The sequence below is a fragment of the Lepidochelys olivacea genome (assembly GCF_965140295.1).
Source record: "Lepidochelys olivacea isolate rLepOli2 genome assembly, chromosome: 8".
In the NCBI taxonomy this organism is placed as follows: Eukaryota; Metazoa; Chordata; order Testudines; family Cheloniidae; genus Lepidochelys; species Lepidochelys olivacea.
In genome coordinates, this window is record NC_140418.1 from 7,296,085 (window position 1) to 7,323,723 (window position 27,639).

Consider the following 27,639-nt stretch of genomic DNA (forward strand, 5'->3'; position numbering starts at 1 on the left):
TTTATTTTTAAATATTGTGTTCACCCCAGAAGAGCAGCTCGATGATGCATAATCTCCCACATGAACATCTGAAATGCTGGGGAAGGGGGAACATTTGACTCTGACATTTGTTTTACAGTTAGACACCAGGATTAATTCTTTATCTCAGGGGCTGCCTTCTTTCCATTTAAAGGAGGTACACTATAATTGTATTTAAAAACACAGCTTTTTCTGAAAACCTCACAGATTCAGCAGTGGGGGTTAGGAGCCCAGGTAGCTTCTGTATTTGCCCCTTTCAGAACTTAGCGCTACAGAGAAGACCAAAAACTTTTCCCCTAATTTCCCCTCACGTGAAGTTCATGTAGCTGTGAGAAGCTGGCATGCCTCTGTGTCAGCAGCACGGCTAATGTATCTGTCAGACCACACGACTAATTGGCAGATTTACAAGCTTTTCCCATTAGCTATCAGTCCTTAGGCTGTCAAATGTCAATAAAAACGCACTTTGCCACATAGTTTCACCCAAAAAATTGGACTTAATTTATTAAAATTTATCACTGACTGAAAAAAGTCACTAATGTATTTTATAATAAATTAACATTTTTAAACAGAAAAAACCCCAAACCATAATTACTGCATTTGCTCATACTTAATACATTTATGTTTACAGTATGGTACTCAGCAGGTTCCCCTTCACAGAAGGAAATTTTCATCTACACCACAAGTCTCTTATCCACTCTTCTGACCACACCAGGAAAAGCCTTCCTGGACGTTTTCCTGGATTCCCACCATTCCAGTATCCCACCTTCTACCTTGTTTGAGCCAGACCAGACGTGTATATTTTGAGATTTATGGCCAGCAGCAGAGAAAGGGTGTCAGTGGGCAATGCAAGCAGCTATACAAACAGGATTTGAGCTGCTGTTTAAATATGTTGGAGGGAAGGGGGACTCAGCCTGTCTCGTCAAAGGAAAACAGTGAGAGCAGTGTATAGATAGCATGAGACCCATTTAAATTTTACAGCGCTGTGGGGATAATGGCAGGATGGGTTACCACACTTTGCAAAGGCCCAAGAAAGCAGAGAAGCTGCAGCCCCCTCAACCACAGTCTCAGCAGAGAAAGGATTATAAAAATCTCTCTTTGTGGGCCTCTCTGGTTATGTTGCATTCATTGCCTCGTTACTGCTGCACAGATGTCCTTTGCCATTCAACCCCAATTGTAGGACAAATATGAATTTTCCTTGACGTCCGTGAATGGGATGTAACAGCTAAAAGAATAAAGTGCCCAAAAAAGAAGTGCGTGGAATTTGAGTGCCTCACTGGTTTAAGTTGTTGCTACCTTAGATAGCTCAAAGCAGTCCTTAAAGAAGTTTGTTAGCCCTTGGCTAGCCAAGTCAAGGGCAGCCCATCAAGTTCAATGCTTAGGTAATGCAGATAATCAGCAACATCTACATAACTATTACTGCTCCTCCTGTTAAGGGACTAACAGTCCTAGAAACTCAGACACACCTCTCCACATGCTAAATACCTGCACTACTGCACTGTTACTGAACCCAGGACAACAACAAGAAACATCCACCCCTCGTGACTACTTAACTCAGTCCTGGGCACCAGCGCCTCCTGGGAGGCTACCCAGACATGACTATTTTAAAGCTGCAGGCCACCCAACATGATCCTTTTGAATGCCTAGCCAGATGGAAGGGGTGATTCCAAAGAGGGAATGTCAGTCTACTATGCTAATCCATTCAAACTTGGACATTTTCATCCGCCTTTCTTCCGTCTACTCCTGCTCCCCCTCACCCAACCCTGTATTGAGGATATTAACAAGGTCAGCAAACAAGATCCATTGGGGTGGGGGGGGGGGGAGCACGCAGGGGAACAAAAACCCAACCCTGTACTTTTCTATCTCAGACATTCCCAGGGACTAGAAACGGATCCCCCCTTCACTCCATCCAGCTGCTGTGTGAGAACAGCCCATTGCACGACAAATCATTGGGTCCAAGAAGCACCTTGGAAGGGAATCCCATCCTGTAAGCAAGAATGTTAATGGAACTTATGCTCACAGCAGCACTCATGATCCTCTGGAAGCACATGGCTCTTTGGTCAGTGTAAGCAGTCAAAGTCAGCAGTATCACAGCTTCTTTGTTTAAAAAAAAAAACAAAAAAACAAAAAACACTACCTCAATTAAGCCTGGCCAGTCTGCCAAGACCTTGCAGCAGCCCAGCATACCATCTGCATGGTTAGATAGGGATTAATCACCAGTTAAGAGTGGTTTATTCAGCAACCTCTCCATCATCTTCCTGGTTCTCTTCTTCCTCCTCCTCTGTTTCTGTCTTGATCTGTGCCACTCCCAGTCGGTACAGCGTGTCCCGGATCACCACCTCACCAGGCTGACAGCTCTGCACGATTTCATGGATCTGCCGGTTCACGATCTCCCTGCTGGTGAAGAAATCCATCAGGCGGTTGTAGAGGTAATAGTGGGTCGCGTTGTCGAAGGTGATGGGCCTTTGGCGGACACTGCTGGTTTTGCTGTCATTGATGGCAGTGATGATGGCACTGTAAGGCTCTAGCTCTTGGCACAGTGAGATGGAACGGTGCCGAGCAGTTGGACCACTCTGGCTGTTCTGCTCTGCCCCGGTGTGAACAATTCGGCGGGCTGTGGATTTGGTGACTGGGTGCTGGACAGAGTGCTCAGCTACAGTCATATCTACACTGTAGTGTTGGTCTAACAGCTCCGGGCAGGATACACACTGAGGGAGAGATAAGAATAAAGATTGCACACAAACCAGCTGAATGCTCAGCAGTTCCCCTCAACCATGCCTGATCCCAAAAAATAAGAAAGCCCTAAAATTTCCCTGAATTAAAGAGACTAGAATAATGACCTGGAGCAGGATGGAAGCAAATATACTTGGCTTGCCCCAAAAGTCCTAGAAGGATGGGTCCGTACACCCCATTGCCACCACACAGCAGCTCATCAGTGATGTTCTCTGACTCCCCAGCCTCCCTATCAGGTAAGTAATGACCAATAAGAAGTTATGTTATACAGGGTACACTGCACTGTCCCCCTTAAAAATGTGTCACATCTCCACAGTCCGTGAGTTGGATAGTTATGGTATTCAAGAGACAGACTGCGCTGGTAAACCAGCGACTCTGTGAGGAGTACAAATGTCATGCAATACAGACAGTAGAATTAGTCTGTAACTCTCGTCAGGAGCAACATGAAAAGTGAAGCCACAGCACTGGGCAGGTCATGAAACATGCATTTCCAAAGGTTCGGTCATCTTAATAGGCAGAATGTGGGGCTCAAATCTCCAAGATTAGCCTAGTAACAAAAGGTTGCATAAATCACTCGCTTTTTTTTTTTTTTTTTAAAACTTCACATTAATTGCACACTACACAATACAGATACCAACACTAAAAATTCCTTATATCCTCACAGACAGCATAGACTGAACAATGTAACTAACCGTTGGGGGCTCCATAGGATCAGAGAAGCATCCCTGGTTTTTCCCCCACATCTGGACAGTCAGGTCAGGGCAGCAGATATCGGCACACAATGCCACCGAAGAAGCCATATCCACCACATAGACTGGTGGCCAGTGGCGTGAGGAGACTAGTAGGTCCACGTGGTCCCGGGCAGTTTCCCCTCTCACAATGTACTTTGAGCCACACACCACCTCGGAAGAAAGTGAAGAGGACAAACATGAATTTTTGGTCTGGTGCATTGCACTAGAGCTGAGAAAGGAGAATTTCTAAGGAACAACAAAGAATATAGAACAAATCCAGTGTTACACTTCCTCTCCTCAGTGCGTCTTGAAACTACCTGACTCAGCAACCTCATGTTGTTTCAGATTTTCTCTCTCCTCCCCAAAAAAGCTGACTGTATCCCAGGCAAGGAACAATAATTTCCAATTCCACCTCTATGGCAGAGTCAAAAATTCAACACCAAACACCCTCTTACTACTAGGCAACATGGCATGAATGCTTCTGGAAGGCAAAGTCCACCCCCAGGAGAAAATCTGGCTCATCTTTCCTCACCCCTGAGTGTGGATAACAAGAACCCAAAATTCACTACCTGCCTACTCTCAGCCTCCTGTTTATTCTTCCAAGAGGAAAAAAAAAAAAAAAAAAACCCACATTTTGTGGTAGGTCATGTGTCAGTCAAGTTACTGTCTAAGAATCTGTCAATCACATCTTATAGCCACAATGCAGTTTCTAGTTTGCCTTACCTGATGTGGACACACTTTGTAGATTTTTCCTCCTGTGTGGTGGACTGGGGGTTGTTTGGCATCTGCCCCATTCTGAACAAAGTCATAAAGAGCCAGGAGGGAGTAACAGAGCTGATTCTAAGAAGAGAGAGACCAAGAGAAAAGCCCGCATTTAAATTAAGAATCAAAGCCTGGGGCTCTCCAAAGAAGGTCATGGCTGTAAGTGAAATATCACAGAAGTTGCATTTAAACACATGGTAACTAACAGCCTTTTAATTCATTGCTCAGTACCGTGAGGATGACAAGCAACTCCAAGATGAGAAGCCCACGACAGAGTAATTATAGGTTTCCATTTTCCAACCCACCAGGGTTGAATTTTTCCCCCATGTGTCAATTACCCTGTAATCTGCAGGGTCTTGTCATTTCTAATCACCTCTTTCCTTCCTAAATATAGTGGAGTGAAAAGTTACTTCTCATATTATCATTCTGAATAACCATCATCTCCTCTTGTCTTACAAGAAGGCATGAGAACGGTTCCCCTTCCAAAACTAGATGTGGTGGGGGCATAGCGGGGGACAGGGAATAGGCCTGTTACCTTCGTGTCTGCTGCCCCCCAGGGGATGCTGCACTGTGTCAAGAAATACTGCAGCTCTTCCTCACTATAAGAGTTGATCTGCTCCAGTTTGCAGGATTCTTCCTGAAGCAGCCTCACCAAAGCACTCCCACTACCTGCAGAAGCAGAAAGCACTCTCAACACCCACCCTCAGAAGGGAAAGGACACCATGTAGTTTCTCCAGAAGTGGGTGGATTGTAGCCAAGAAACACAAGGGAAGTCAGTGAGGCTACAGTGAAAAGGCAAAATATGTGGAAAGTCCCAGAACCAAAGGTAAAGCCCAGCCTGATCCTGAACTATTGAGTCAGCAGATGTTTATGTTTCTAATGAGGTTTTCTGGGTTCTGATAGCATCATGACATTTAACGTGCACCAGTTCTAAGAGTCAGCAGGACCAAGTCATCCAAGGAGCACTCTCAGTCCCTCCAAATATTCTTAAATAATTTGTTGGGATTAAAGTGTTAAGTGGGCATCAAGACAAGACCAGTCTGCTGCATTCTCACTGCACAGCAAGTCCCTTTCTTTTAAGAGCTGGCCTACCCTTTGGCCTACCTCTTCATTTTTGTCTCCACAACTCTTTTTCCATCCAGGCCTGCCTGCATGCTGCTCCTCCACTATGCAGTGCTGGCTCCCAGGTGCAGCCCCTCTCCTAGGCCGGCCAGCCACTACCAAGGGTCGATGCTTCTGTTTCTCCACCGGCTTTCCGGCTCCAGTTCCCTCCCCCAAAATTGGCCACTACCCACCTTCTGCTTCAGGAGGGCCACATGCTACTATCAACTCTGCCCTGTGCCTTTTCCCCGGAATTCAAACTCAGTTCAGGAATGAAGAGGTTAACTTTTTTTTTTTTTTTAAATTCACTCCCCCTTAGAATTTAATAAGCCCTGGGAGTCAGTTCTCTCCAATTCAAGGTAAAATTTCAGTGTCTCTGCTAACCAGAGTTGTAAGAAAAGAGCTAGTAATGGTGAATCCAACTCTGATGCAAGTTATTCACTCATAGCTCATTATTATATATGATTGAAACACAGGCTGTCCTGACCCAGCATATTAACAGCATTAACCAGGAGTAAATTTAGATTGTGGTATCGGAGCTATATTGCGCCCATCATCTTGTCCTTTATTCCTTTTATTCCCCATACAGACTTAAGACATGTCTCTCTGGTGTCTCGGCAGCAGCACAAAAAAGGTACTGTCTGCAGCTACAGAATACAAGTTTTCACAAAACAGAACAAAGAGTATTCTAACAGTTTCAGCAAGTGCTGAGTGACTAATCTCCCTGTAACATTCTGAAAACACATTCTGTTTATAGACTTTGATGTACTTTATTTGCAGCAATGGGATGTTCTGCTGGAGACAAGATAAAGGGAAATTTAAGTGATCACAGCTAAGCATTCAGACTCCCCTGGGTAGACCAAGTCCCCCATTTGGGATTCAAAATTAGAAATACCAAAATTTGACCTACACATCCCTCTCTGGCTTTGGTGGATCTAAAGACTCCACCAGGAAGTGCCAAGCACTTCTCTTTAGAGCATATTGTGTAACAAAACCCTCAGTTCTTAACTGCAGATGGGTCACCTACTGGTATCCAACAGCAGCACCACCCCTAGCCAAAGCAGCCCTAGGAGCTCTATGGCAGTGAGTTACCTGGCACCGGACGTGCATCTAAGTTCTTGTCCTTCTCAGTGTTGACAACCACAGCTCCTCTCATCAGTGGTGGGAAGAAGGGGGCAACAATAGAGGCATCAAACTTGGTGATTGGGATGCTAGATGGGAACGCCACCTGCTCTATCACTTCTGTCTCCATTGTGGACCAGAAATCTTCCACATTTACCTCGCTGGATGACAAAAACTCTGGCCAGGTAAACTAACAGAGGTGAGAGAACAAACATCATATATTCAACAGCACACATGCTTCATTTCTAAACAGCTCTGTATCCACTTGTGACTTGAAACAGAAGCATAAGGCTAACACGCACACTGTCCAGAGTAGGAAGAGGAGCCTGGGGTCTGCTTACTGTATTTGGGGTTGGAGTCCACAGGACCCTTCTGCCCTACAAGGATTCAGACCAATCTATTTTAGTTAGAAACAGGGTTTACTACATAGCACTATTCGTTTCCCTGTGTGTTAGGAAAACACTCCATGACACCTCAGAGAAACTGCTACTAACAAAATCAGAAGGATGCTTCAAAGTCAATACACAAGAGAATGGTTATCTGAGAGTTTCACTCAGCTCCCTTACACCAGAATCCTGTTGGCTCAATGGTGTGATCCAGTAGGACAGACCCTATTTTTCCAAACTGCTTAGCTAAAATCTCTCTCCCCCAAGAGAGGACAACATGTGGACAGCATGGAGTCAGGCCACATGCTCCTGTTTGTCTAATATTTTCTGCTGATGCCTAAATCCTTGTGTGTAATGACTATGAATTACTAAGTTTAGACTGAGCAAATGTCTTCTTGAGACTTTACCTGGGGGCCTGCCCCTTTATGGCCAAGAGACCTGGAGATAGCCAGCTCTGTTTAATTAGCCCTGCCTTGCCACACCTGTGCTGGGGTTAGGACTTTAAAAGGGAGGAAGCCCAACAGTTAGGGGTTGGCTGCGGAGGAGAGCAGTTGAGCTGGGTTGTGGATGGAGAGCTAAGCCACAGGAGTGGAGCTAGCTTCTGTGGTGGGTCCCCTGGAACAAAGGGCTGGGCTCCAGGCAGGCTGTCCACAAGGGGAACCGGGAGCAGATGATGGAGAGGAGTGAAAGATATTTAACAGTGTTTTATTCTGGAGCTCTGCTGAGGGGCCCAGGGAGAAGCTCTGGGATATGCTCCTCTGCGAAAGAAGAGTGCAATTCTCATTGATTTAGAAGGACTTTGCTGCTGACTCAAAGGGACTATGAAGAGGCCAGCTGGGAGAAAACAGCGTGGGGCCTGTGTTACAGCTGGACTTGGATACCCCAGAAGGGAAGGGAACTCTTAAGTGACCTAAGGGCTAACCCACAGAAGACACAGATTAAGGAAACCAACAGGACGCAACCAAAGGGAAGGCCCAGCAATTCTGCACCCAGCCACAAGGAAGCGCTAACTGGTGAGTCACTTCTGCACATGTGGGGCTTGCTCGGGGATGGAACTATAGAACAGAGACATGCGTTAAACAAAAGCTGGAGGGAGATTTGTGACAATCTACCTCGACATTCTTTAGTGCCAGGACATTTTCTGCATTCCTCTGGGCTATCTCAATCTTGGGTGCAATGCCACAGACGCCACAGATCATATCATTGTAGTCCCGGACAGTGAGGCACTCAAAGGCCCAATAGCCATTGCACAGAAGCTCCTGGAGCTGACTCAGCTCCTCAGGACTCAGGGTTTTCTCTGTGAAGAAAAGAGCAGGTTACTTTTGAGGTCATTTCCATGGTTTACTCAAACTGCATTCACACAGCTTTCACTTCCTAACGCCAATGGAGACAGCACACTACTCACCAACAGAAAACATTTCATTACTCAGAGAAAGCACACTCCATAGATATATCTCCATGAAATTTTTGGGGAGAATTGATAATAAAGGTACTGTTTGAAATGGCTCTCTTTCCGAGTCCAAAGTCTCTCAGCAACAGGCCAAGTCTGGCTCTAACCGGAGTACTTTCTAAGGCGAGCTCTAAGAACAGCTGGACACCGAAGAATCTATAGTAGCTCTTGGAAGCAATTTTACTTCAGGGTGTCAGTGTCTTTCCCCTTGGAAATAGCCTCACAGAGGCAGCTGGACAGTTCCAGAAGAGAGATTCATATAATGTTTCTGGATTCCTCAGAGAGAAGAGTATGACCATAAACCCCCCACTTAATAAAAACAAGCATCAATAGCTCAGAAAGACAGGCAATGACATGTTGCAAACAAGATGCAGACACAGTCTAATCTACTTTAAAGTGAAACATCCCCCAGGAAGGGTTTTTAGACAAACAAGGTTTTAAATTAACCCAAGTAACCCCTAGACAAAGCACTTCAAGAAGCAAAGAGCCACGTGTTCTGTTGCTTGAAAAGGAGGAAGTTAATGGCTATATGGGCCATTTTCTATCAAAGACTGAATGAATACAGGTTCAGAAAGAATATAACATTAAACACCTGTGTCATTGGTAGGCCTATGGCTAAGGATGGCTCTGATCTCACTTCCTGAAGACTATTCCCTGGTGCCATATTGCTTTCCCAGTCACCTGGACACTTCCAGCCACACCTCCATCTGTCCAGTGTGTGACATTCCATAGCTCCAATCACTCACCCCCCAGGCATCAATGATAGATCTCCCCTCCGGCCTAACCTAGGACCCTAGCTGCCTTCTCAGCCTGAACGCATCACACTGGGAAGTCTCCAGGCCAGCTGCCTGGTTCACCTGACTGAACAAAGAACTCAGGCCTTCTTTATTTTCCCCTTTCTCCTCTTTTACCCCCAACTGTCCTTGGCATTGCAAACAGATTAGCTGCCAGAGTAACCCCTTGTCCTGAAAGGAGTAGCCCTTCCTTTCTGCAGAGGAGACATTAAGGATGCCCGGGCAGAAGGGGGCTATAAAATGTTATATCCTGGGAAGATGGGGATGGAGCCAGTAGAGTTCAGGTGAAAGAGAGGGAGAGACAGTTTTTCCCCTTTCACAGAAGATGGCAGCCACCAAACAATACATTTGACTGATTGCTAACTAGAGCCATTTCCATTGGTCTGAATACTAAAAAGATACTGAATTCTCTGTTTAACACACACAGTAGAAACCTCTCTCAAAAACAAAATTCTACCCAGCTCAACAGGAATACATTAAACCTCAGAAGGGCTGAGTTTTATAATCCAGCAGTCACTTACTACTTTCATCTAAAATTAAACCCAAATCCCTCTCCACACAATTCTCAGAGAAGACAGAGGTCAGCAAGTTCAGAATAGCCACTGTTCCGAGAGGGCTAGGGGAGCACCTTACCGGTCTGTTCCTGCACAGATTCCAGGATACTGCCAACTGCCACTTTGGGATCCTCTCCAAGTTTAATATGGTTTCGGAGAGTGAACAGAAGGTCCAGGCTCACTAACAACTTGTTACCCACGTTGAACAGGCCTGCAGTTTAACAAACAATACAGCAGTTACCAGGGAAGATTTAGAATTCCACAGACACCGAACGTAAAACACTTGTTTATTGCCAAACAAGTCATGCTGAGTTTGGTTTAGAAGGACAAATACATTATGTCTAGAAAGGCCTTCTGGGGTCTGTATTCCCTCTCCTTTCACTACAGCAGGATTAGCTCCCTTTTGAGTCTTGCCTTTAATTGTAACAGCACCCAGCCCTGCACTGCTTTACAAAACCTACAATGATCACAGCTTCAATTCCCTGAGCCAACAAGGACTAGGAAGCCCATGGAATTTCAGAATTGTTCAGCTGAGCCTGAGCACTCATGGTCTGCACCACAGAATGAATGATTTACTATTTGCATATACAAAGACAAGTGGGGTGTGCTCTCAGTCACTATCATGACGAACATATACCTCAGTAAGGAAGAGCAGCAGCTCACTTCTCAAACCAAAAATTCAAGTCTGGTAGGGTGGAGAGAAGAGATCTTTTCTGTACAAGGAGGACTCTTCTGTCATAGTCCAGAAGCCCTAGATTTCTAAATATCAGTCTCAATAGATTAGCCACTGATAGCTTGCTTTTTCCCCCTACCTGTGTATATATCCATGAAGCTATGCAAGGCCAGGCACTGCAGATTCAGACACACTTTAACCTGGGAAGTAACCACCTGTAACCGGTTAGCAGTCAGCAACCAGCACTCCTGTGGACCAGCAAGAGAACTGTAACATAGAAGCAGGTGGGGGGGGGGGGGGGAGAAAAGAAAAAACACATAATTATCCCACTAGCAAGCAACCACACCAGCCACTAGCTGAGAAGATGGGAAGGCAACTGATTGCCAAGATTCTTTCCAAAACCATCAGCCTGAGTTCTAACAACAGACAGAACCAAACCTAGGCTGAGCTTTGAGAATTTATGCACAACCCATCAAAACTATCAGGATCCACACAGCAAGCACTCTAACCGGCAACAAAATGAGAACAGGGAGAACATGTAGTATTACAGCACATCTATAATCCTGCAGCTTTACACTATTGCACCCTTCACACCTGCCTCACCGTGCACCTCACAAAGCATCAGAAATGGAAAAATAAAATGGGATTAGCAACCAGAAGCCGATAAGTCAAATAAGTCAAAGAAGTCAAATAAGATTTAAATCTAGATTTAATGCTCACTCAACCCACTGAACTCTCCTGCTGTAGGAAAGCAAACCCCAAGGATGTGAAACTTTAATCTGAACCTGGAGAAACCAAGAGACAGCTCATACCCAATCTCCTAAAATATCGAAGTACAAAAACTGTCATAGGGACAAGTAATTCAATGGAAGAAGAGAGTTTAAGGTTGTGGTCATGCATCATACGTTAAATGAATGTGAATGCTTGAAGTTTGCTTGTTAGCTTTCAAAGGAGTGCAGGAGCTGTGATAGGATGAGAATCATTGCTGCTGCACTTCAAAAGAATCTGGAGTTAATCTCAAAGATGGTAGCTGCACAAGGATTAATATTTGTCAGCTTTCGTGCCTGGAAACCTTGGTTCATTGGATGTTATCAAAAAGATACTACACAGGTTGACATGATGGCGTGAGCATTCAGGACTGAAGTGTTCTGAGTAACAGACATACTGCAGGTCAAGCAGAGCTATGAGAGGGTATAGAACTGGAGTAAGCAGGTGGTACTACAGGACCAGGACTGAGGTGGACGGATAGAGCTGTGGATGGAAAATTTACATACTGTCTGCTTCTGGATAGTATTTGCAAGTCCTTCACTTTCAGAAGAACAACATTCAACACCATCACCCATCCCAGATGCAGAAAGGGCCTGAATACATATTACAATAGTCTACTCCCAAACTCACATAAACATGGATGTGAGTAAGGCTGACCTTGGGAGCTAAGGGAAATGTGCACTTCTTACAGAGATGCAGGTTGCATGGTGTTTACAATGGCTTTCATATGGAGAAAATAAAGCAGTATTTTCCTCAAAGACATCTTTAATACAGAACATCAGATAAGAGTGAATGAGAGTCACAAATCTAAAACAGGATCTTACTTCTGTCCCCCTTTGAACAAAGGGCTGTTACAGAGGAGGCACTGCGTAGATGGAGACTCATAATAGTTTGACCAGGAGGTCTGCTCGATGGTGACCGTCTCCTCACTCACGTTGGACAGGATGAGCCGTGAGCTGTTGAGTTCATGGATGAGTGCGAAGACCTCTGCCAGTTCCGACTCATTCTCTGGAATTTGCATTACCTTGCGCAGCAGCTGCAGTGTTGATTGGCGCTGGACCTCTTTCTGGGACTGTGTTAGCGGTTCACTGGTGTTCAACACATCAGGAAGACCTGAGCTGACCTCCTAGAAAGAGAGCAAAATGTCACTTGGATTTTGTCAGACAAATGTGGAGTAAAAAGCTGATTATGAAGCCTCAACACTCCTGAGAGGTAGATAACTATTCTTCTCATTTTGCTGATAAGTAAACATATACAGAGATATTAAGTAATCTGTTCTCGGGCAGAACAGCATAGTACAGAATCCAGAAATGCTGACTCCAGTCCCCTGCTCTGTTAGACAATGCATTGTCTCTGCAGCTCATAGCTTTAAGGGCTGGGTTATTTATTTTTATTTCAGTAGAACTGCTTTATAAAAATAGGTAGAATGCAGCAGTGAGGAAACCTCACCTACCATCATTTACCAGCTCCTGCATAAGCAACAACTCTTTGCAGGCCTTCAGAAAATTTGGTGATGAAGTGTTATCATATAGACTGCATGATGGAGAGTATGGGGTGAGCACAGCAAAGGTATACACATTAACATTTCTGCAAACTATCATTTACTCAACTGCAGGCAACTGCATAAATTCTCCTCCCCTATAGCACATGGTCAGACACAATGCATGGTATGTAGAAGATAAAAATCCACAGAGGAGGTGATTAGCAACTGAATGTTAAGAGAAAACTAAGTGTCCAGCACTGAATGCACTGTGATTTTAAACAAAAAAAAAAAAAATGATTATGGTGCAGTCTATGGAAATACAAGCGACTAGGACAGGGGTGGGCAAACTTTTTGGCCCGAGGGCCACATTGAGGTTGCGAAACAGTATGGAGGGCTCGGTAGGGAAGGCTGTGCCCCCGCAAACAGCCTGGCCGCAGCCCCCTACCACTTCCGGCCCCCCTCAGAACCCCTTACCCATCCAACACCCCCCGCTCCTTGTCCCCTGACTGCCCCCTCCTGGGACCCCACCCCCATCCAACCCCCCTTCTCCCTGTCCCCTGACTGCCCTGACCCCTATCCACACCCTTGTCCCCTGACTGCCCCCTCCCGGGACCCCCCGCCCCAACCATCCCCTGGGGACACCACCCCCTATCCAACCCCTCCCCATTCCCTGACTGCCCCAACCCCTATCACCCCCACCAGGCCCCCCAGAACCCCCGACCCATCCACCGCCCCCTCCCGGGACCCCACCCCCTGCTCCCTGTCTCCTGACCGCCCCATTCAACTGCCCCGTCCCCTGACGGCCCCCCATCAAACCTGCCCCTGCCCCCTTACCATGCTGCTCAGAGCGGCAGGACAGGCTTTATTGGAAAGCCTGGGAGGTGGGCAGGCGCAAGCCATGCTGCCTGCATGGTGGCATAGCTGTGGGGGAGGAGGGACAGCAGGGGAGGAGCCGGGGCTAGACTCCCTGGCCAGGAGCTCAGGGGCCAGGCAGGACGGTCCCACGGGCAGTCGTTTGCCCACCTCTGAACTAGCAGCTCAAAGAACTAAGGTATACAGAAAAAGAAGAATCAACACTAGGGGGCTCAACAGGACAGAAAGAACATTACAGCCTTTAATCCAACTAATCAGTAAAACAAACCATCCTGATAATGCTTCAGCTTGTGTTTCTGTCTAGTCTAGTGATAAGATAAATGGCCTGTCCAAGAAAAGGGTATACTGCATTGATTCCAGAACAACAAACCATATTACACGAATGTTAAGGCTTGTTAAAAACAAAAACAAAAAAAACAGAAGTCCAAAAAAGCCAACAAGGAGAAAAACAAACCAGAGTCTCTCTCAAAAATGCCAGTCCATCTTCGTGCATTAAGGAAGCAGTTAAAAGAAAAGCATTACATTAAGTATCTGTCTATGTGAGAGTTTCACATGGGGTTATTGGAGGAGGTTTTTCTGGGGGGGAGAGGGTAGCTTTCACACAGTATGCAGAACAATTTTGTACTTCCAAATAAAATACAGCTGAAGGAAACAAGTTTCCTGTACAGACTGGCAGGCAGCTGGCTTAGCTAGCGGGCTCAGTCAGCACATAAGAACAGGGCAAACTCTTTGGTTTTATTCAAAACAATTTTGCATGTAAAACACAAATGAACTTCAAAACTAAATTTATAAAATCCAGAAGAGATGTTTGCTCACAGTGGCAAAAACAAGCATCTTAAGAAACCAGAGTTCATTATTAGCACTTTTATATGTAAAAGTAACGAAAGCAACTTTATTTAAATAAAAAAAAAAGAAAATCCTGGCTGAGAATGTGTCTGCCAACAATTCAGGCACGGTGTAAATTTGAGTTACAAGCTCTTGCAAACAGGACATTGTAGTACACAATGGACAGACTGAACTGACACTTGCCACCGCAGCTCAGTCACAAAGGCAGCATCAGACTACACAAGTGGGACCGCACCTTCTTCAGACTGCACAAATCAGACAAGGCTGCTGCTGCTCTCTAGTTTTAGGAGGTTTTGCCCCATATGCATCTGATCCATGAGGCATTTTTTTAATTGCTGAGTGCCCCCAGAGGTAAGATTGAATACAATAAGTCTGTAGTACCTATTCTCAGTGAAAACTACCATTCACAGCTGTGGGCAGCGTACAGCCCCCAAAAGAGGTCACTACACAACTACAGTGGGTTGACAGTTTTCCAGCGGATCATTTTCAGTCACCAGATACTGATTCATCAAAATCTAAACGTTCACCTAAGAATGTCAATTTTGATAAATTTTTCACTTTTACAAAATCAGTTTAATAGGGTAGAAAAGTTCCAGACTTTCTTGGAATTAGTGTTTTTACTTTGTGGTTCTAAAGGCCTGTTCACTTCAAAGAGAAATTTTTTAAAGTCAAAATCAGAACCAAACTTGCCTATCAACCTGAAACTAAATTTTTTTTTCAACAATTTCATTTTTGTAGAAAATTTTTAATCTTTTTGGTTTTGTTCTAATTCAGAGCAAACACAAATTTCAAACTGTCAGTTTCCCACAGAATGGAAATTCTGAGCTTCAACCAGCTCTCTCTCTATATATATATATAACCCAGAAAGCCAACAGACTACAGCAAGGTATAACACTAGTCAGTGGCTGGAAGCTGAAGCTAGACAAATTTGAACTAGAAATGAGGTTGTTTTTTTTTTTGTTTTGTTTTTAAACATTGAAGGTAATTAACTAATGGAACAATTTACCAAGGGTTGTGGTGGATTCTCCATCACTGGCAATTTTTAAATCAAGATAGGATGCTTTTTTTTAATAAGTATGCTCTAGGGATTATTCAGGGGAATGCTATGGCCTGTGTTATTCAGGAAGTCAGACTAGATAATCACAATGGTTTCTTTTGGCTTTGAAATCTATGAATCTAAAAGACAAAATATAATTAACTCAATAGTTCAGCAAGCGTGAAAGAACATAACTCACCAGGGATTTCACAGTTTTCTCAGCTCTATCTTTGGCGAGGTTGTAGCCACAGCTGGGACAGATCCGCGGCTTGTGCCTATTTGTGTATACATAGCTACAGGAGGGGTTCTTACACTTCCCTCTGCCGCGTGATGTTGCCAATCCCAAATCCTGGAAAGAGACAGGCAAAACTTTCTTCTATCTTACTTTCATATGCCAACAGGCTCAAGACAACAGAAGTCTACTAGAATAGCACATGCTGACCCCCAATATCTAACACTTAGTTTCAGGGGATAAACCACAGGCATGGCCACTTACTTTGAGGACCAGTTCAATTAATCTGTATGCTTTAAATCTAGTTCCAAATACCATAGATACTTGGCAGAGGAAACAAATTCAGCAATAAAAGGATATTTGACCCTCCTGGATTAATACAAGGGGGATGTACAATTGCATTAGGGCACTAAGAAAAATCCAGTTTTTAAGGGATTAGTAGTGAATATGATTTCAACGCAACACTAAACTTTCTAGTTCAATGCAGCTGTTGTAAGTCAGCAATGAAACAGGATATTTCCGTGCAAGCCTGAAAGTCGCAGGAGCAGAGCTATTCTAGAGAGATGAGCCTGACTGAGAAGCCAAATCATAAGGACTGTGTGACTGAAAGTACTTGTAATACCACACAGAACCGTCCAACTTTATGTCACTGGCTCAAATCCAGCCCAGGTCAGTAGTGACCTGAAATCACTACCTGCTGAAGCCTGCACAGCAGTTCATGGAAAAAATGAGCTGGATTTGGCCTCTCAGGTCAGACTCTGTTAGAGAGGTGTCACTTCACAAAAACCACCACTGCAACAGGTGTTTCGTATGGCAGTCTCAAGAGAACAAATATTTCATCAGCATGGAAACTGTAGCCTACATTCTTCCCTCTAATGATGGCTTCTCCAGCACAGAGTTGAATGTTAGTACTGCCATGCAGGGAAGTTTACCTTACCATTACCCATGCAGGAGACTGAGATGTTTAGTGCTGTTAATGCAGCACATTATATGGACAATACCTGCATTTAAAAATTAAAAGAGCCAAACCCTAAGCTGTGCCTTTGGAGCAGACTGAAGAGCCAGAAGTGGTTGCTTGAGTACCCACAAGAGACTTGTTAAGTTTAGAATTTTCAATTCCAAAGCACTAATGATGAAGAAGAAAGCAATTGCCTTTCAAGAATATTGCCACTTCTCAAAACAGGCTCAGTGGTGCCCCCCCTTAAGGAAGCAAACCACCAAAAGACCCTTACCAAAGTTACGGTGCAGCTGTATTTATAGGAGGGAAATACATCTGGTTTGACCTCCACTACTTTCACCTGAGATGCTCTGCTGGCTGGGCTGCTGTGGAGCTGTAGATTGAGAGCAGTTGAGGAGGGGGAAGCATATAAATCAAACATTTGAGAGATCTGGCACTGATTACAGCTCACAAGCAGTAACTATTAATGGCTTTAAAAGAAGACCAGTGAACACCTTTAAGTAACAAAGGATTTTAGTACATTTTTTTTGCAAATTATAGGGTTAAAATTCAAACTTATTCCAACAGCTTTGCTTCTTAACTAGTCCTCTCACAGCACACCTGCAAGAATATTACTTAGTACTTCTATCAGACATCACATTTTCAAAGCACTAATGGATCTCCAAAATACCCCTCTGAGATAACTAAGGAGGTGTTATCAAAGACGCAAGTGGAAGGACTAATCCAAGGCCACAGAGCTTCAGACCCAGGATTAGAACTCAGCATTTCTTGGCTCCAAAGTCCCGTGCTCCAGTCACTAGCCTATGCTGCCTGACACAAGTCTCACGTACTAAGTAACAGACACAAATTCCATCATCAAGGAGTTACCAGATTTATATTCCATTTCTGCACATTCAGGTCAAAAGAGTGAAATCCTACCCTGAACCTACCAGAGAAATCCAAGTGCAAGCGAACATGCACTTGAAAAAGCAAGAATCACTCTTACCTTTCGCTCACTAATGCTAGATGGCTGTAGGACAGACTGACCCAACTGCTTCAGCGTACTGGACTTCAGGCCTGAGGTTCTCACAGGGGAATGCTTATCTTGAAGAAGGAAAGAAAACAGGTTAATTGTGTGAAATCTGCTTTTTGTTTTGCTTTGACAACTTTGGCAAATGCAGCCACGGGACACAGTGGAGCTGCAGTTCTCTGAACCTGAACTGATCAAATCAGGCTTTGCAAATCCCATTCTGTCCAGCTGAGGGGTCAGGTAAAGTAGCCCTTTGCTGCCGAAAGCTGACTTTGTAAAGAGTCCACTGGTGACTACAACAGACCCACCGAACTCTAAACCACCTGTAATCCAAACAAGTACTTCTAAAATGTCTTTGTGGGGCATTAACATTGTAATATCAAGCCAGCAAGTCACTATAGCATTCCACTACATGCCATGTGCTAATTGCCTCCTTCTCCCCATGCTTAAGGAGCTTCTGCTGTCTAAGCCTATTGTGGATGGCTTCTTGTTTTTACCATTACTTGGAAAGCCCTGTCGGCTACTGAGCTGCTCTGTGCGGGCTTCCCTCCCCAAGCTAGCAGGGGCAGGTAGGATCGCTCTCATGGGTCTCGCAGCAGCCAGTAAGGAGGGCTTGGGTTTTGGTTTGCTCTTCAGTTCTTGTCCTTTGGGTGCAGCAGCAAGAGCATCAATTCTGAAAGACAAGAAGTGCAATTGTAGCAAAAGTTCCACCTATGCCAGTGAAGTGCAGTCACATACCATGGCAGAGGGAAGAATGGAAGAGAGCAAAACTAATAGCTACAATGTTTTTGGAGATCAAATCTCTGACCTCGGATTTATCCTGATTCACTTGTTACCTAAATGAGCCATCCCAAGAAGCTCAGATGCCAGTACTGATCAGTACCATGAACACTGCCACACACAACTGATGGCTCAGCGTGATATCTCTATGAATCACTCAAAATTGACTGGTTTCAGAGTAACAGCCGTGTTAGTCTGTATTCGCAAAAAGAAAAGGAGTACTTGTGGCACCTTAGAGACAAACCAATTTATTTGAGCATGAGCTTTCGTGAGCTACAGCTCACTTCATCGGATGCATACCGTGGATGCATCCGATGAAGTGAGCTGTAGCTCACGAAAGCTCATGCTCAAATAAATTGGTTAGTCTCTAAGGTGCCACAAGTACTCCTTTTCTTTTTTCAAAATTGACTCACCCCATTGGCTTTTTTACAGTGGCAGTTGGACTGGCAAGTGGACTTGTCATCTCAGCAGATGGCTGTGACCCTATCCCTATGCTGTCTTTCTCAGGCTGCTCTAAGGAGGAATTGCCTTGCGCATCGTTCTCTTTAGCCAGTGTTGCTGCTGCTGCATTCCCTCTGTTTGCAAGGATGTGAGCCTCAGAGATGATCACTTCTTCCCATTCAGTCTCCTGTAACTGCTCCTGAAGAGGCACTGCATTCAGTAGCTGGCTGACAGCTTCAGAGCTTTCCAGAGTAGACTTGGTGGCATCTTCCCGAGCAAGTGCCTTCTCTGTGGCTACTGGCTGCTGGCTTCTTTTAGCCCCCGGTGCTTTGAGGGGGATACCTGAACTCTGCTCAGCTTTGCCTTTTGGTTGCTTTTCCTAGAAAGAACAAGAAGATCAGAACATCCCAGATGTTTTAGAGCATCAGACTTTCACATCCGAAACTTATTCACATCTTGGCTGATGGCTGCTTAACATTGGCTAGAGGAGCAGCAAGGCAGGGTCTGAGCCAGAACAAACCTTATCTCCTCAGACACTGAGATCCTTGCTAACATTACATATGAAGTGTTCTATCTTGTCATGCCTTTTTCACGAACACTTCATTACGTAGCATGAGGCCACGTCTACACTACGGATTCGACAGCAGCAGCGCCGCTGTAGCGCCACCGTGTAGACACATGCTATGGCAAAAGAAGTGGTTTTCCAGTCAATGTGGGTCACTCACCCTCCTGAGCAGCAGTAGGTAGGTCAATGGAAGAATTATTTAGTCAGCCTAGCCACATCTTTCCTGGGGGTTAGCTTGGCTTAATAATGGCACTCAAGTGTGATTTTTTTATTTTTTTCCCCACAGCTAGGTTGTTCCAAATTTTAAGCATAGACCAGGCTTTAGTCATTTTTGAAACCCTCTCAGGACATCAGCATTACTATCAAAATAGCCACCTCAGAACTCGTTCATCCATTGCTTTCTCTAAATATGGTGCCCTCTCTTTACAGCTCCAGCTCTCTAGAGCTGCCTTTTCCACCACACCCAAACCAGGAGCTAAGTATACTAAGTGAGCAGCCAGGTCTGTTACACACAGGACCTTGCTGACCCAGACTGAAGTGGGGAGGAGGGTGGTGGTTCTGGAATTCCTGTGGCTTGGCTCCCAAGTGGTCCAACTGTCCTCTGTATTTTGAAGTTTGCTGTTTGTTTCCCTTTGAGATCATGCTAAAATGGCTGTAGTGGAATCTTACCCTACTAAAATGGCTGCAAACCAGACAAGACTATGCTTGTTTTGTTTACCCACCTGTCTATAAAAAGACCATGAGACAAGTGGTTGAACTGAGTCCCTCAGTTCATTTGATGCTGTAAGCAGGTTTGGTGGGCACCTTTCAAACACTGGCATCATATTGCAGTCAGAAAGCAAGAAAGGAACAGTGTCCTGTCTAAGGATCCGGGCTTCACAAGGTTGTCCCTTTTATTCATGATTACTACATGAGTGGCATCCTCAGCACAGAGACAAGAAATCCAGAAAAGAGCTCTGTGACAGAAAACAAGTCTAACCCTCTCACTGGTGACTTGCTCTTGCAGAGACACTGGTGGAAAAGTACAGAGATTCACTTCCTCAGGTCTCTGACCTGCCCAGCACACAGACTTTGGGGTGTCACAGGTATTCACACAAGTGTCACTTTCCAGCTGAGACTCAGTCATTGGAAATAAAAGAAAGTTATGAGAAGTGTGGAAAGGTACCTTTGGGATCCATTTCCCTCCCAGGAAGTTCCCGCACTTTGGGCACTTTGGCGGTTTGTGCCTGGTGACATAAGTAAAAGAACAACCAGGACTGGTGCAATTTCCATGGCCCCTGCGGGTGTAAGTGGTTGTCTGAAACAAAAGGGTTGCCAACAATTTCTTTTCAGAATTAGATACATAAAGCCACATCACAATCATCGTTCTCTACCAGTAAGTACTCAAATATTAACTCTATAATCACCACAATCCTCCATAAGCCAAGTAGTACTACACATTTTACAGATGACGAACTGATGCACACGAAGGTCAAATATTTTGCCTGTAAAAGGTCAGTGAGTCAGGGTTGTAGTCAGAACCTAGAGGTTCAGAGGTCTAGGTCCTTTACTGATCACTAAATATTATCAAGGCCCTTGTTTTCTGCGGCTGTGCAATTTGGCACAAGATATAACCCTTGCTGCAGAAGCTAAGCTTGCATTTTTAAAAATGCATCTCAATCCTTTATGAATGTGAAGAAACATGAACCAAGCATAAGCTGATTCACTGCCATACCAATATGCAAATAGCCAAAGAGACGTGAACTACTCTATTAATCGCAGTGGGTGTTAACTGTAATATCCGAAGTTGACCCTTAAATTGTGAAATATCTCACGGATGATGATTTTAACAAAAGGAGAAATGGAAGGCAATTCAGGTTTAGGTATAAAAAGCCTCAACTGTGTCTCAGAACAATTACCAGCTGCTCCTTCGTCCCCAGTCAGTCTATACAGTATAGTTATTCACGCACCGTTACAAAAAACGTGTGTAGCTTACTACCAGATGAAAGTGTGAAGACAGCCTAAAATAAACTAAATTTACTCTCAAAGTAAGCAGCACAGAAGGCGGTTGTATTGACTGCATTATTTGTTTCCATATTCATTATAAAACTCCATTTTTTTAAAGTTTATCTGAAGCTGTGCACTAGAGTATACAGGAACTTATATGAGAGAGGAAGGGATAGCCATCTGGTAGGGTAAAGGAGCACAACATGATAAAACCTCTTAAAGCTATATCTAGGCTAGGAGTTGGAAGGTGTCAACCAATATATGTTAACAGCCTAATGTAGACAAATTAGTACCCTAAGGTAGACAAGGCACACTAACACCTTCCATATACTACTGTAGATAAGCCCCAAGAGAAACATACAAGCTCCTCCTTTACTCACCAGTTTGATTGCTGTTGGGTTCTCCACAACAGAGTGAGCCGGGAGAGGCAGCATAATGAACTGTGTAGTAGGCATGGAGGAGCAGCTCTCATCTGTGTCCTAAAAATAAAAAGCGGAAGAGGAAAAGATACATAACAGACAGGGGGACACACCTAGCTAGCTGTGTTCTGACCTTTTATTGAGGGTCTCTTCAACATCAGATTTAAGAGTATATCATACAGGAGAGCAGTGGGGCACCACCAGTACAACTGGAAGGATTTCAGGAGTGAAGGCCTAGTGGCACCACTCTGCAGCCTGGATTATCAGATTGTTACTCTTTTTACAATCTAAGCACTATGAAAGCAAAATACTCCGTTCCTAAACAGAAACTGCTTTATGTCACTGAATCCTTAACACCAACCAGGGATTCTAAAGGACTCCTCATTCAGCCCTCTGCAGCTGGGAAGTTAGCCACGTGGGAAAGAGAGATAAAACACGGAGATACCATAGAACAGTGCTTTAGTATATCTGTGGAATCCAACCCACACCTTACAGCTTGATCCAGCACTTCATCTTTTAGGCCTGAGGGGAATAGTGGAAGGGAGGAGAGGAGACACTGCACTGCATTTTTGACTGACTTATAATGAGCAAAGATTGCTGCTCCCATCACTATTGATCTAGTTGAGCTGTGGAGCAGGAGTGGTGTAATTTATTAATGTCACTTTCAGCCAGCATGAATCACTATCAAGATTTTAAGCAGCTCTATGAAAAATTCAGGCAATAAGTTAGCTAGTAACTATTTCTATTATCACTAAGCTTAGCTTACCCTCCCGGTCACCACTGTTACCACAGACAAACCATCAGAAACCTGGGGTTCTGCCACAGCAATGCTCCCATTGGAGATGTCTCTGCAGCTGCTAACCAGAGTCTCTTCAATAACCACACTAGTTGTCTGATATGGATGCCCCTCTCCTATTTCCAAAGAAGCCTCGTCCAGGAGGATATCTCCAGTCATTTTATCTGCTATGGGTCTGACATAATGAGAGAGAATCTCTGAAGCAACTACTTCTTCTATAGTGTCTGACTGACCAAATGAGGCAGTCTCTTCCGTCAGTCCTTCAATGGCAATGCACTGTTCAGAAATGCCAACATGGCTCGAGTCCACAGAAAGGATGTTTTGCATGGAATCGTGGGCAACACTCGTGATGTTGGTGGAAGCTGTTTCTCCTTCAGATGCTGTTTGACCCTGTGCCACGCAGAGTTCTAGGTGCTGCCTGCTCCTGTCCTCTTGAAGAGTGGTTTTGGGGATAATTATGTAATCCGAACGAGGGAGGATTTTACGGAAACCTGGAATGTCTGGAACTACTGCAGTCAGAGTGGACAGCTTGGAGTTCTGTTGACAAGACAAAGCATGGAATAGAGAGGAGCAAGGGACACAGAAGGAAGTAGGTTTGGTTCATGATCATGGCTAAGGGGTGGGTTTTTTTTTTTATTTAAGTGCTCCATTACAGCTCAAATAACTTCCAAAGGCAGATTGCTGGCGAGTCCTTCACATCTCTAACAGAGCCTTCAGAATCCCCCCCTCTCTTCTTATCCCTTACATTAATTCCACTCAACCTGGAGGCCTTACCAGGAAGTCACTATTCCTCTTACCAGTAGGTACTGGACAGGACCCTTTTGGAGTCTGCCAAAGCTGCTCCTTAGGTTGCTGGCTGGAGCAACAGAAGAAGTCACCTTCTTTTCACCCCCAAGCCTCTACAACAATCTTAACCCAAGCAGGACTACAGACCAAAATCCGTAATTAAGTGCATCTCACCAACATAACCATGATCTGCATTGCCACTAAGCCAGCCATATTCTAGGACTGGTCTAAAACATCTCTCATACATATAGTTAGTCTGCTTCTGTCCTTTTACGCACTGTGCTTTGTCAGGTTACCATTACTATAACTGTAACCTGTCTGACTGTACTGCACTATAATGTGACTTAGTCCAGCGTAATCAGATATCACTGGACTCAAAATGCTTTGCAAATTTAAAGAAAAGGAGAAGCTCTTCAATTCTAACGGAGAGGTCATCTCAACTACATCTGAGTACGCGGGAAACAATGCTTACCTGACACCAAAATCAAATTTAGATTAAGTAAAAAATAGCTGGCAGCTCATGACTTTTCCTAATATTTTACTCATCATATTTTCAGGCAAAAGCAAAGGATAAAGCAACTGATGATTCATATGCCTAGGGACAGCAGGAGATGTGAAGCTATTTAAGAAAGTTGACTTACCGGGTCCAATCCTTCTTTCTCCAGTTTGGCCTTTTCCAAATAGTAGCTTTTTTCAGCCACACTGAGCAACCTCCAGCTCTCACTGATCTTCTTGTTAATTTCAGATTGGGGGAGGTGGGGGAGCTCCTGCTGTACTTTCAAATATATATCATAATAGTACAGGAGGTAAGCAGATCTGAAACACAAGTGGATACTGAACTTAAAGTCTATTCCTTAACAACACACCTGAAACAAAGACACCATCAGTGGTATACTGGCCTCAAGGGCAATTATGAGAATTTATGAGAATTATGGGCTTGTTTTCCATACACAGCCAGAGAAATGGGAAAAGTCTTTATTAATAAAAGTAAAAACATATGAAGAGTCTTAGGGGACAGGGCACACAGACCAATAATTATTCAACAAAATATGACACATACTTGAGTCGCTAATAGTGCTTTAACCATTTCGTGGACAAAGCAGTGGATCACAAATTAAACATGCAATTATTGGGTACTGTCAATGGATGGATAGCCTCTTAAGAGGAGATGGGCCTCAGACCCACTTGTGACAAGATCAGCTCAGCTCCACAGGTGGGAAAATGATTTTGCTCATGTGATAGGAAGGGCAGGTGACTAACTCAGGCCAAGCCTAGGGATATAAGGAAGAAGCCAAAGGAAGAAGCCAGTAATGCTCTAGGTAGGACAGATGCCTGGGAACCTGTGGCTGGTCTGAGTAAGCAGTTGCAGGTGAGTGCTGCAGGGAATAAAGGGATTGTTTAGATCACAGTCTAGCTCTAGAAAGGAGGGCTATGGACTCTAGATTCCTGGTTCTCCGAAAGAATGAGACCGCTAGGATTATAAAAAGGACCCTACAAAATTCATGGCCATGAAAAACGCGTCATGGACCGTGAAATCTGGTCTCCTCCTGTGAAACCTGGTCTTTTGTGTGCTTTTATCTTCTACTATACAGATTTCACAGGGGAGACCAGCATTTCTCAAATTGGAGGTCCTAACCCAAAAGGGAGTTGCAGGGGGGTCGCAGTATTGCAACCCTTACTTCTATGCTGCCTTCAGAGCTGGCTGGCCAGAGAGTGGCAGCTGTTGGCCCGGTGCCTAGCTCTGAAGGCAGTGCCCTGCCAGCAGCAGTGCAAAAGTAAGAGTGACAGTACGATACCATGCCACCTGAGCTGCCGCCAACAGCAGCACAGAAGTAAGGGTAACAGTACTGCAACCCCACCCCATAATAACCTTGCAACTCCCCCAACTCCTTTTTGGGTCAGGACCTCTACAATTATAACACTGTGAAATTTCAGATTTAAATAGCTGAAACCATGAAATTTACTTTTTTAAAAATTTTATGATCGTGAAATTGACCAAAATGAATTGTGAATTCGGTAGGTCCCTAACTATAAGAAAGGGGGAGCTGGCAGGTGCCTGTTCAAGGAGAGAGAACTGTTTGAATTGTGGAGCCCTTGGTATGATTTTACTGCCTTTAAAATACTAATTTATTTTCCTTTGCTTTCATTTGAGGTAAATGCTTACCTGTACATTACTCTGCTCTATTTTATAACCAAGAGCCCCGTGTACTTGGTGACTACGGTGGCCTAAATTCTACCACACTCCAGAGCAGCAGACTAGAAATTCTAGCAGACTCGTGTTTTAAAAAGACTTATTTAAAATGGAAATACTAATGTTCAATTTGATATAAAACACTCTATTATGACCCTTAATACTTCAAGTTGTCATTAGGTGTCAGTCAATACTCAATTGAGATGAATGAAGTTGTTCCCCATTAGAGCTTCAGTTTCAGGCTGCTTGCGACTCAGACAGGCAACATAAGTGTGTTTTTTAGCTACCCTTAGGGTTGCAATGGTTTTTAAATGAAATTTTAGATTCTGGAGTGCAATTCTGCAGTAAAGGGTTTCCACCCCCCCAGCCATGGAATTGCAGAACCTGCAGGACTCTGGTCAAGCAATAGCAGTTATCACAAAGGTACGGTACATACATAACATTATGTCAAAGTGGTATGGCTATATTCCTGTATATAGGATACATATGTGCTCTTCTGTGCTGAGTAACAGTTGTTTAGATCAATAAGTAGACCAGACCAAATATATTGCAGAGGTGAATCTTATACCAAAGGTAATGAATACTGCTCCCAAAATGTACAAAGCCAGAGATTATCTAAGCAAGGAAGACAGAGGAGCTCACCTGGGTTTTTTGGCCCTTTCCCCTTGATCTCCAGGACTTCTGTATTTTTTCTTCTTCTTAGATGGTACTGGAGATGCATAGGTGTAGGTGCCCTCTATTTCCTCCATCACTACAGTTACTTCAGTGCCATCATACTGAGCCTCCATTGCTAAAACAAACCATTATTTAAAAATGCATAACTTCAGAAACTGAACACCACTTCAGTTTTAGTAAATTGTCTTTAATTCATCTTCATAAACTCAAGACTGCACTGGCCCTTGATTCCAACAGATCAGATATTTAGCTTTATTTTCACTATTCTTGAGTTTTGTACAGTACAAAAAACACAGAGGGACAATAGTGAAGTAAGTACAGCACAGACCACCAATGTAGTCAAGATAATCACAGTAAGGTACTGTGATAAGGAAAATTAGATTTCAGAGTAGCAGCCGTGTTAGTCTGTATTCGCAAAAAGAAAAGGAGGACTTGTGGCACCTTAGAGACTAACAAATTTATTTGAGCATGAGCTTTCGTGAGCTACAGCTCACTTTATCTAAAATAAAAAATTTGTTAGTCTCTACAGTGCCACAAGTCCTTCTTTTCTTTAAGGAAAATTAGGTGGCTCATGGGACTAGCTATTTTCCTTTAAATTGTTAATTCAAGTCCAGCCCAGAGTAGCTGCACCTAAAAGTTATTTGGGGCAGCCACCATGAAATGTTTTTTTGGGGTTTTTTTTAAGCCCAGGTCTCTGTGGACAGTTCCAAAAGCCACTTTATCTGACTGTCCTTGCTCACGACAGCAAAGATTGAATGAGCATGGAGCTAAATAATCCTCTTATCCTAACAGGTGCCCACTCCATTTGTTTTTTTGTTTGTTTGTTTTTGTTTTTTGAAGCAGGCTTCATTAAGTACACGAGAGTCAGGCTTTCAGGATCCTCATGACCACAACAGCAGAACAAAATGCAACGGAATAAAGAAAAAGGCCTCCGAGCTGCCTCACACCTCGGCAGGACACAGCCAGCTCACGGGAGCGACGCAACGCAAGCCTGCCCGCGGGAAGAGAGCCGCGTTCAGGTCTGGCTGAGCGAACACGTTGCCGAAACTCGACCACTCGTCCCAGCCAGGCCCCAGGCCGCAAGCAGCGCGTGGTCGGCCCTGGCAGCTCCGCGGGGGAGGGCGGCGCCCTCAGCTGTCACGGAGAACGGGCGCCGAGGGGCAGCCCGGGGCAAGCAGGCGCAGCCCAGGGATCGCCTAGGAGCCGGCGGCAGCCGGGAGGGGCCAGGCCGGGGCGTTACTCACTCGGCGGGGCCCGGTCACATCCCAGCCGGGGCCCGGCGTCCGGCGCAGCCGCAGCGTGGAGGCGGGGGCAGCGGCGGACATGGGGGGCCGCGGGCCCAGGAGGCGGCGCTCGGCGAGGGGGGCGGCCGCCCCAGCATGCCGGGGAGAGGAGGCGGCGCCGCCGCACGGCCCCGCGGGGAAAGCGGCGACCGACCGACCGACCGCCGGCGAGGACCCGGCCCGCCACCGCC

The 27,639-nt window shown here is 44.8% G+C and overlaps 1 protein-coding gene across 3 annotated transcripts; it reads right to left on the reverse strand.

Moving 5' to 3' along the window:
- Nucleotides 1-27,639, reverse strand: HMGXB3 (HMG-box containing 3). Of its 3 annotated transcripts, XM_084636366.1 has the most exons (20): nucleotides 27,410-27,639; nucleotides 26,133-26,280; nucleotides 23,941-24,115; nucleotides 22,484-23,050; nucleotides 21,679-21,777; nucleotides 20,478-20,609; nucleotides 18,720-19,126; nucleotides 18,024-18,199; nucleotides 17,503-17,600; nucleotides 16,792-16,890; nucleotides 15,527-15,676; nucleotides 11,914-12,215; nucleotides 10,461-10,588; nucleotides 9,728-9,859; nucleotides 7,963-8,147; nucleotides 6,435-6,654; nucleotides 4,777-4,910; nucleotides 4,203-4,319; nucleotides 3,441-3,650; nucleotides 1-2,723 (listed from the first exon to the last, which is right to left on the reverse strand). In XM_084636366.1, exons 2-20 carry the CDS (start codon nucleotides 26,276-26,278, stop codon nucleotides 2,247-2,249), a joined length of 3,954 nt encoding a protein of 1,317 aa, XP_084492492.1. In that variant the 5' UTR covers nucleotides 26,279-26,280; nucleotides 27,410-27,639; the 3' UTR covers nucleotides 1-2,246. The 3 variants fall into 3 exon arrangements, 2 of the variants coding, with proteins under 2 accessions (XP_084492492.1, XP_084492493.1); XM_084636367.1 differs by lacking the exon at nucleotides 22,484-23,050 and having other exon boundaries at nucleotides 5-2,723; nucleotides 27,410-27,534; XR_014712626.1 differs by lacking the exons at nucleotides 1-2,723; nucleotides 3,441-3,650; nucleotides 4,203-4,319 and having other exon boundaries at nucleotides 6,435-6,625; nucleotides 27,410-27,534.

Bases quoted from the DNA above. Each gene is read 5' to 3' on its own strand.
- HMGXB3 (XM_084636366.1), bottom strand. From the start codon at position 26,278: ATGGAGGCTCAGTATGATGGCACTGAAGTAACTGTAGTGATGGAGGAA. The intron at 23,051-23,940 runs GTAAGTCAACTT...TCTTGTCAACAG, and splicing joins AGAAAGAAGGATTGGACCCG to AACTCCAAGCTGTCCACTCT. The intron at 15,677-16,791 runs GTAAGGGTCTTT...GTCTCTTTCCAG, and splicing joins ACAGCTGCACCGTAACTTTG to GATTTGGGATTGGCAACATC.